The sequence below is a fragment of the Podarcis melisellensis genome, assembly GCF_964234715.1.
Source record: "Podarcis melisellensis genome assembly, chromosome: 11".
Taxonomy (NCBI): domain Eukaryota; kingdom Metazoa; phylum Chordata; class Lepidosauria; order Squamata; family Lacertidae; genus Podarcis; species Podarcis melisellensis.
In genome coordinates this window covers 20245107-20255389 of record NC_138543.1, presented here as the reverse complement: position 1 = coordinate 20255389, position 10283 = coordinate 20245107, and the positions used below count along the sequence as shown (strand labels likewise).

The 10283-nt window shown below is 45.2% G+C and overlaps 1 protein-coding gene across 2 annotated transcripts in view; it reads right to left on the bottom strand.

Moving 5' to 3' along the window:
- Nucleotides 1-8844: 8844 nt before the first annotated feature.
- Nucleotides 8845-10283, bottom strand: part of PGGT1B (protein geranylgeranyltransferase type I subunit beta) — a 30261-nt gene continuing 28822 nt past the window's right edge. Inside the window, exon 9 of one of the 2 annotated variants that reach the window (XM_081930725.1) lies at nt 8845-9514. In XM_081930725.1, coding sequence (XP_081786851.1) covers nt 9333-9514 — 182 coding nt within the window. In that variant the 3' untranslated portion in view covers nt 8845-9332. The remainder of the gene's footprint in view (nt 9515-10283) is intronic. The other variant, XM_081930726.1, reaches the window with a different exon arrangement.

Here is a 10283-nt window from a genome sequence, read left to right as displayed (position 1 = left end):
AGTGGGACGAAAAGCCTAGGACTTGCTGATCAGAAGTTCAGCGGTTCAAATCCCCGCAACAGGGTGAGCTCCCATTGCTCGGTCCCTGCTCCTGCCCACCTAGCAGTTCAAAAGCACGTCAAAGTGCAAGTAGATAAATAGGTACTGCTCCGGCGGGAAGGTAAACGGCGTTTCCATGCACTGCTCTGGTTTGCCAGAAGTGTCTTAGTCATGCTGGCCACATGACCCGGAAGCTGTACGCTGGCTCCCTCAGCCAATAAAGCGAGATGAGCGCCGCAACCCCAGAGTCGGTCACAACTGGACTTAATGGTTAGGGGTCCCTTTACCTTTACCTTTACCTTTACCTTTCCTCCCAGCAATTCAATAGTAAGGTAGTCAAAGCAGCGCCTTGCAGCCTGTTACTTAGTGAGTTTCACAGCTTCACAGACCTTTGAACCCAGGTTGTTTTTAACCCAAATCAAACGCTAGGCACTGCACTGGTTCTTCTGTTGAGAAATGGTGGCGATGTTTGCAGATGCGGACAAAGCTACTTACAAGGCACACCACTGTTAAAACACTTTTAAAAATTAACTATGCTACACACTTTTAAATGTTTTAGATGTGCTGGTATTTAAAAGCAAACTTAGATGAGCAACGAAGAGGTCGGCGGTTTACGCATCTTGGTAAAGCATTCATAGCCTCTCTGAAGCTGTTCACTCATCATGCCACACAGTCCCCCATTCCTCTGCTGTGTGTGAGCAAGAGAGAGAGAATTAATATGGGGGGTGGGGAGCTCCTCCACTGCCTGTTTCCTTCAGAAACCGTTGCAGCTGCTGAGAGGGCAAGGAGGAAAGAAAAGGGAAAGCAAATAAAAAGAACCCAATGCAGACTTGGTATCAGATCAACAGCTGCAGCAGAACTCGGTTGCCTTTTTTAGAAGGAAAACTGTGGGAACTCTTGATCTCCCAGCGGCATTCCAGCGTCTGCATGTGCTGCTTGAGATCAACATGCGAGGGGCCCCACATTTCATGAACCAAGATTCCAAAGTGCCACCAAACGTCAGAGGCAACACAGCAAAAGTGAAGTTTATGTGCAATTGTAAAACCTACTATTTTTAGACTGCAGAAATACGACTATTGAAAACGAAATTGCTGGTACGTGGAGGAGGGGCATGCTATATACACACGCAAGAGCTGTGGAGGAATAGGCAATGGGACGTCCTAATCCCAGGCACTTATATTTAGAAGTAGCCAGACTAGAGTTCCACCCATCTTGTACAAACGGCTCCAAGACTCCTTGAAACATCTGAATCCACAGTGTAGCTCAAAAGCCTGGGCATACAACCAGGGATTAATGTCATTTCACACAAGGTTTTTGGAGATTATGTTTAGAGTCTAAGGATAGGAGGCACACTTGGCAGTGTAATCCTAACCATGTCTACTCAACTTAATTCAATGGGGCTTACTCCCAGGTAAGTGGGGTTTGGATTACAGCCTAAAAGCTGGTTATACCATATTTTTCGCTCTATAAGATGCAATTTTTCCCTCCTAAAAAGTAAGGGGAAATGTGTGTGCTCCTTATGGAGTGAATGCAGACGGGAGGCTCTGCTCAGCGCTCCCTTTAAAGAGCGCGTGGAGCGTGTGGGGCTTTTCACACGCTCCATGCGGCTTGTGAAAGGGAGCGCTGAGCAGAGCCTGGGATGCATACAGGCTCTGCTCAGCGCTCCCTTTAAATAATATTTTTTTCCTTGCATTCCCCCTCTAAAACTTAGGTGCGTCTTATGGAGTGAAAAATACGGTACTTGGGTCCCATTGAGATCAATTTGAAACCTTAGTTAAGTCCCTTTCCTTTTGATGGGAAACTGTAACTTAGACTGGATCCAATTCCAAAGCTTTGCAAGGGTCCCCCAACCTGGTACTCTCTTGATGTTTTGAACTACAGCTCTCATCAGCCCTAGCTAACGTGGCCAACGGTCAGGGGTTAGACTTGTAGTCTACAACACAGGGCACCATGTTCTGTTTTAGAGCACGTCTGAATTTGGTCCGAACTGCTGGTGTAATTCTTGCTTGCTTTGCAATGCAAAAAAAAAGGAGGAAATCCCCAGAGCCCTGAGAGAAAAATAGAAAGACCAAGCTACATTTTAATTTCATGTTACATACACAGTGCTATTTTTCTGGAAAAAGAGGTGCCGGAACTCACCATGAACGCCTCCCTTGTTCTCTTAGAATGGCAATTGCACCCACCTGAGAGATGCTGGAATTGGGTTCCGGTGAGTTCCAGCTGAAAAAGAAGCCCTGCATACACACAAATAAGAAAACAATAATTAACTGGTAACTGGGGTGGAACGGAAGTTCCAGTTTTATTAAGCTGCTCATGTATTTAAAATTAGAAAGAATCCCTGTGTTGTATTTTAGGGTACTGTGAGCCACACAGCGATACTAATCTCACAGATACAACAACAAATACTCCAGGCCATATCTAAAATCTGTCTCCTACTAAAGCCTTTCTTCTTAGTAGCTGTGTTTATTTTAGGGCCTATTAAGATGGGCTGCACCAAAGGCAATATACTTTGGATGTTTGTAGCTAAACTGTAGGAGGATTACATAGAGATCAGGAATCAAGTTAACATTCGTTAAACCAGTGTTTCCCAACCGGTGTTCCGCAGCACACTAGTGTGCTACGAGACGTTGCCTGGTGTGCCGTGGGAGGGAGGCGGGCGCTTTCTCGTTCGTGCCCTGCAGCGAGAAGGGCAGCGAGGCGCCGCAGAAGAGGCCCAGGAGGCAGCAGGCGCCCAGCGCGTGCCCGAGTCCCGCCCAGCTCGCCATGTCCGCCCGCAGCATTGGCGACCCGAGCCAGGCTCCGCGCGCGACGCCCGTCTTATGGCGCGCGCCTCTGCCGAACGCTCTGCCCCGGCGCCGAGCGGCTTAGCAACGCCGTCCAATCAGGGCGCATCTCGGCTGGGCGGCCGCGGCATTCTGGGAAATGTAGTCCTCGGGCAGCAGCGGCATTCTGAGAAGGCGCGCTTCTTCGCCGCTGCGCCTTTTCTTCCTCATTCCTTCTTTGCTGGCAACGCAAAAAGAGGTGGAGGAGGAAGAGCTGCTGGAAATGCCTGCGTGGGCATCGGTGCACGCAGGAGATTTAGGCCGGGTGGGGTTGTTAGAGTCAAGATTTTATTTTGTTTATGTCCATCTTGCTGTTCGTGATACTAAACTACTCTTTATAGATCTCGTTATAACTTGTGTGGGGATTGCTTAATTTCGTTGTGGGCGCTTTGATACGGTTTCTTATGAGTGCATTTGGGTAATTATGTAAATATTGCCATGTCGTAAGCCGCCTCGAGCATGGTTTTTAACTATGGAAACAGCATGCAAATGACGATGATATCTAGGGAGGTTTCAAAGGCTTTGTAAGCAGAGTGAAGGAAAGAAATCCAGATGTGATTGTTACGCATTGTTTTTTGCACCATGAGGCCCTCGTAGCCAAGACTTTACCAGCAGACCTAGTTCATGTGTTGGATGATGTTGTGCGCATGGTAAACAGGCCCAGGTTGCGCACTGAATAAAGTATTTTATAATTTTTCATATTTCTGTTTACTTACTATTTCATAATAAAGTAATTATAAAATACTATCTTTGTGTTTATTTGATTCCTATTAAAGAGAGTTACTTTATATATAGTCAATATAGGCACAGAGTTAATTTTTTAAACATTTTCTAATGGTGGTGTGCCTCGAGATTTTTTTCATGAAACAAGTGTGCCTTTGCCCAAAAAAGGTTGGGAAACACTGTGTTAAACTTTCAGTGCTTAGCTGCATTCTGCTAATTTAATAATTGCGTCCCCACCTTTCTCAAGTTTGAACAGCAGAAGTTGTGTTAGCAGAGCCTTACAAATTATTAGTTGCCTTAAATGAGCCCTGACACTTGTGAGGAATATATATTTAGAACAGCAATATTTTTAAGAAAGTACAATCTCAAATTTTATTTTTTAATAAAAAGAAAAATGTTGACTTTAGGTAAAGAGGAATTCAATTTTAGTGCAAAGTACCACTGCATTATTTCTTGTTTAAATATGCTTGTTTAGTTAAGGGTCATCTGTTAGAAACATAAAATTGTACAGTAGGGACCCCAAGGGTGTTGTAAACAAAATCTGCCCTTATTCCCTTATGGGGTACACAAGAGCCCTTATAGAGTCCTTTGTAGGAGAAAATAACAGAGGCCAACCAGAGAATATTGAGAATCAAAGCAGCTAGTAAGCCTGATCTTTATTAAAGCTGTTGCAACAGGGTGCTTCGCCTTGCATGCAAGAGAGAGGAGGACCACCGAGAACAAAGGTGTGCCTGCCCTTATATAGACATCTTAAACTGCCCGCCCTGGAGTCCAAGACCACCCCCAGAAACATCATACATACATCACAGAAGGGGTGTAGCCCAAGACCACCCCCCAGATACATCATACCTACATCACAGCAAAGGCGGTCTACAACAGAAATCAGAGTGCATTGTTTATCTCCTGTCTGGCAAGTTACCTGATTGCCTTACCTGATTGCCTTTTCTGGTAGTCTGGCCATTCCTTTGAGATGGTAATCACTTAATTCCTGAGACAATGGGAAGGTTCCCTCCCTCCCTCCCTCCTTGCAGAGAAACATTTGGTCAGTTTGGGAGTCAAAATGGTTTCAGGACTGTCTTCCTGTGCTGCTTCAGACGTGTGGTTTATATATTTATTTATGTACGTGTTTGCTTGGTACATTTATGAACATTTATTATATATATATGAGACCTTAAAATTTTTATTACAAGGGTCATCTAGTCCAACTCCTTGCGATGCAGGAATCTCAGCTAAAGAATCCCTGACAGGTGGCCATCCAAACTCTGCTTTAAAAAACCTGCCAATTTAAAAATAAGGGATTGAAAATAAAATTACCTTATTGGTTTAATGTTTCTGGTTTCCATATTTCAAACTTCAAATGGTCTTTTCAAAGATACCTAAGAAATAACAAATCCCAGAATCCGCATTTTGCAGATTCATCAGCTCGAGAATATAATGAACAGGGTGCAAAAAGAGACACAAGCAAATAAAAGGTTAAGTATATCCCTGGTGCTCCTTTGGAAGGCTGAAGGTAGGTTGTTGTCTAAATTGCAGCTTATCAGAACTCAGACTTGCATAGTGTTATATTAACAGAATCTGAACCACCTTTGCACCCAACAATTGTTCTTTTTCTAGTGAAGACACTTTCAAAAAAAAACACTCAAGTTTTAGTTTAGCATGGGGATATCAAGCCTTTCTGCTTGTCTGCTTTTTTAAAAAGCCCTTCTGAACATCACAACAGCCAGCTTCACCCATTCCTGTTCCACAATGGCTTGAGCACAAAGATTCAAGCTTGTATTAAGCCACAATTCCCAGTTAGTTCAAATCAGGGAATGCTGGCTTAAAGCCAGTTAAGAAACTCCAAAAATAAAGGGAATGAAGGGGTGGAAAAAGTGGGAAAAGTGTGCTTGGCTCAACCCTCATTCCTGACTCTGTATACCATGGTTTATGAAGGCAGGAATTAGCTCCAACAAGGCTTAAAGGTAAAGGGTAAAGGGACCCCTGGCTGTTAGGTCCAGTCGCAGACGACTCTGGGGTTGCAGTGCTCATCTCACTTTATTGGCTGAGGGAGACGGCGTACAGCTTCCGGGTCATGTGGCCAGCATTACTTAAGCTGCTTCTGGCGAACCAGAGCAGCGCATGGAAACGCCGTTTACCTTCCCCGCCAGAGTGGTACCTATTTATCTACTTGAACTTTGATGTACTTTCAAACTGCTAGGTTGGCAGGAGCAGGGACCAAGCAACTGGAGCTCACCCTGTTGCGGGGATTCAAACTGCTGACCCTCTGATTGGCAAGCCTTAGGCTCAGTGGTTTAGACCACAGCGCCACCCGCGTCCCTCCAAGAAGGCTTAGAGCAGTGTTTCCCAACCTTTTTTGGGCAAAGGCACACTTGTTTCATGAAAAAAATTTCGAGGCACACCACCATTACAGCCCCGTGACGTCAGCGCGCAGCGTCACGCCGGGAGGGACGCACGAAAGTGTAAGTTTCAATTTTTCCCCTCCCCCTTGCCTTCCTTCTGTGCCAACCGCCAAAAAGCCAAGAATCGCGGGACCGCCGGCGGAGGGGGGGAGGGCGAGCGGAGGCAGCGGCGAGCCCCGTTCCTCCCCATCCGCCCCATTCCGTGCAAGGAGCGCGAACAGGTGTGAGAAGGGGGTCAAACCTGCGGGTTGGCGCCGGGGAACCTCCAAGCTTTGGGGGTGGGGGGGGGGAGGATTTATTTTAAAGCAAGGAGTTTGATCTTGGCTTTGATCTAAAGCTTTTGATCTTGAAAGGTTATTGTGGTAATAAAGAAAAGGGCAGGACAGTATCTTTTTAAAAACTAAAAGCAGTAAAGTTAAAGAGGTGGTCAAGATTTAGTGTGCTCTCATTTGACATACATTTATGTTGTGACATCTGTTTGTAAATGCATCTGAATTCTATGTAGGAGAAAGTCTGCTTTGTCTGACTTTTCAGAAGTACAGATTTCTTTTTTGACCTTTCAGGGAATTCATAAATGCACATGTAATTTAAGTGTGCCAAATATAATTATTCCAGAGTTATGTTCTTTGCACATAGAACTGGAAAATATGAAAGCACAGCCCTAAATGTGAAGTTTAAAAAGTCCAGCTCTTCGTTGCCAGTGACTTCCAGTGGTTTGAAGTTTTCCTTGAAGCCATCAGTTTAGCAAGCAAAGAACCTTGAGTTTTCATGAGTATCATGAGTCTAGACATGTTTACTTGGTAATGCAAAGTTCAGTTGCATTTACTCCCAAGTAAGTGTGCACAGTATAGGATTGCAGCTTTAAAGCAAAGCACTGGCTTTGCTGATCTGAGGCCTGATGGAGGAGTCAGCTGTGGAATGCCCATGACTAATAGAAATGGCAGGATTCCAGTTGCAAAAAGCAAACTTAATGCTTGCTTTTAAGATGCACTTCAGAGTCTCCATGGGATTCATCTGATACAGTTCTGGATTCCACAGAGGTCAAGAAGGTATCTGGAGTGGGGAGTTTTGAATTATTATTTGCATTGCAATGTATTTTCAACAATAAGAAAGTTAGAAAGTTTGTTAAAATACTTCTGGTTGGAATTAGGGCTGATAATAGCTGCCTGATGATGGCAACTAACGCATTACAACAAGCATTCTAATACAAAATTGAGTAGTATAATATGAAATATGTAGCTTTTGCTTTTCTCTCCTCCTTCTACTTCTGCAGCCTTTTTCCAATCTGTATTTTCTGCTTGTATCCGAAACATATTTATCTGTATACTTTATAGCAGGAAATGATTGTTATTTTTCTCCAGCAATGTGAGATTAATTGAGCCGAGCTCAAGCGAGAAACCGTATTTTCCCTTTATGGGCGGAGAGCTGAAGTTGAAAGAGAGAGATTTGCCCCTGGTTAGCTGGCGAAGGCAGCGCTTGCTCACTGTTCGGGGATTTCTCTGTGTAGTTCGGCCTGGACCGCACAATTGTATTCCAGGCTGATCGCATTGACTCTGCTCAAGCCTCGTGTGTGTGCAAGACCCGACAACCTGTCGTCTGCACGTAGTTTTAGGGAAACTTCGGAGGGAAGAGGGTGGGCAGTTTGCTGGCAGGGAACGATTTCAAACCGAACGTTTTACGCAAGGCAAGTGGAGCTGGGCGCAGAGGAGACAGACAGACGGACGCTATAACATTTGAATAGTGACGTGAGCCGCGACTGCCGAGCTAGCTGCTCGAGAGTAAGTCCCCCCCACCCCTGTACCTTTTGGCGACGGGTTGAACAAAGCCGATCGGTCTCTGTATACCCTTAAGGCAAGCTCCTCCTCTCCTCTGATCTCGGAGGCTGGAACACGAAGCGGGAGGGGGGGGTCCCCTCCTTCTCTCGTAGGTGTTTCGTTTCCTAAGGAGGTCCCTTGTGCTGCGTTGCAAAAAGAGGCACGGCGGCACTTCGCTCTTTGCAGCCCGCGTATGCAATCGGGAAGGGGCGTCCATAGCCATCCCTTAACGGTTTTTCCCTCCCCCTTGCCTTCCTTCACCGGGGAACCTCCAAGCTTTGGGGGTGGGCGGGAGGAGGCAGCAAAGCGAGGCAGGAAGGAGAGCGCGGCTTGGCTGGGTGAGCTTTGGCAGGGGCAGGGAATGAGAGCCGCGAGGCGGGCGCTGCGGGCGGAAGCGCTGCCCGCCGAGCTCGCAGGCAGGCAGGCGGCGAGAGCCCCGCGCTGGGCGGCCTCTCCTCGCCGCCGCCGCCCCGCCTCTCACCGCCCGACTCGCCCGCCTCCCTCCCACGGCACACTAGGCAACGTCTGGCGGCACACTAGTGTGCCGCGGAACACCGGTTGGGAAACACTGGCTTAGAGAACCCCAAATAAATGTGGTCCAATTTGCAAAATGAGGAAATGAAATATGGCTCCTTTGCTTTAAAAAAGGGCAAATAAAATAAGGTATTGAATGTGCACACAGAAACAGTGGGACAGCTCCCTTAATAATACAGGAAGAAGCGAAAAAAGCCACAAAATGAAGTGACAGAAACAAAAACAAAGGGCAGTTAAGACTGCTGTCTACACTCATTTCAGTAAAGTATTAGATTGTGTGGGATAAATAAGATCAGAGAATGCAGGAAAGACTGGACTACTTTTGTCTAATTTTTTGTAGCAAATCACATCAACTGCAATACTTTTTTCTTTTAGTTATTTCTTTTCAGTTAGCATGATACATCTTAAAAAAGCATTAAATTTCAGTTAAAACTGTGGTACTCCAAATGCTATCTCAAAATATTCCAACTAGCAGCAGCCAAGGTGTCTAAAAAATAATGCAAACATATTGGGTCCATTATAATGAATAAAATAGTTTTTATTTTTTATTTTTATTTTTTTTACAAAGGTTATAGAATTGCCATCTACCTTAAAAGGACACCTTTTTTAGTAATCAACACTTAATTTATAAGATTTTATATGAAGAATGTATCAAATAAATTTCAGTAAATTCAAGGGATTAAGTATGAAAATACTTAAATACATTTTAATATCCTTTTTATTATCATTACACTTTACCATTGCACTGTTTAAAGTAATATAATAGAACAACATTGCTTTGAAGGGATTCATTAAAACCAAGACAGCATCTGTAGGGGCAAGCAATTTTTTAAAATTCCAATCCAGAATAACTGGCTGAAGGCCATTTGCTGTCTGAATGATGCCAGTGACATGAACTTGATTGTATGATTCCAGCACTTAAAAAGAGCACATTGGTTATACATGGCTTTTAACCTTGGGCTACAATTATGCTACCAAGCTCAACTGGAGTCTGAAATCAGTCATGTGGCATCGTGCACAGTATCTGAACACTGTTTAGAGTCCTTGGTTGCCCAGATCTGATGAAGGTGCAGCAGGCGCTCCGAGGTTCGTGTGCTTACATTCAGGGCGGGGTGAACCTTGCGAATGCCCGACTCCTCCATTAGCGACAGGCCACAGATCCCAAAGTAGGCATGCAGAGCATCTGGGAAGAGACATCAGAGGATGTGCATTATTCTGCAGTAGACAATTGCTATTTTCTCAAGAAAAACGTATCTCACTGCATGCCAGTAGTAAACATAGCATCAACACACAATATTCCTTCTTGCTGTCTGAAAACTGTCTGTAGTAACTTATGGGAGACAGCCAATTGGGGTGAAGGAGGAGAGAAAGGGACCACGTATGCCAAGCATAGGTGCCAACTCAGCCAAGGTCCCTTCGCGTGCCCCCCAATAAAACATTTGAGGGGGCCAGGCCCCCCTAAAGTTGATGGGTATTGCCATTAAAATGGTGTGCGTGTGCTACGTCATGTGACTGATTATGTGGGGCAGGGCTTACCTCCCCACCCCAATATTTTCTGCAAGTTGGCACCCCTGATGCCAAGTACCAAGGAATTCCAAGCTGCACAAGCGCATGTGATTCTACTAAAGTAGCACTGATCCACCCCCCGGAAGCAATACATGCTTGTCATTATTAAAAGTTTGCATTACTCAACAGCACTGGATCCCAATTAGCTAAGTGCTATTGACCCCCCGTTTTTCAAAAGCCAACCCATGGACCCCCTACTTTTGAAAAAAATGTTATTTCTATGGTATTTTTTGTTATGTGAATGGTGCCATGAACCTCCTGGGTGGGATACCCAGGGGGGTCCACGGCCCACCAGTCGGGAACCACTGTTCTACAGGGATGCCACTGAAGGTCGTGACCTTACTCTGCCTCCTGGGACAAAATACAGTCATGTAGTCATGCACATC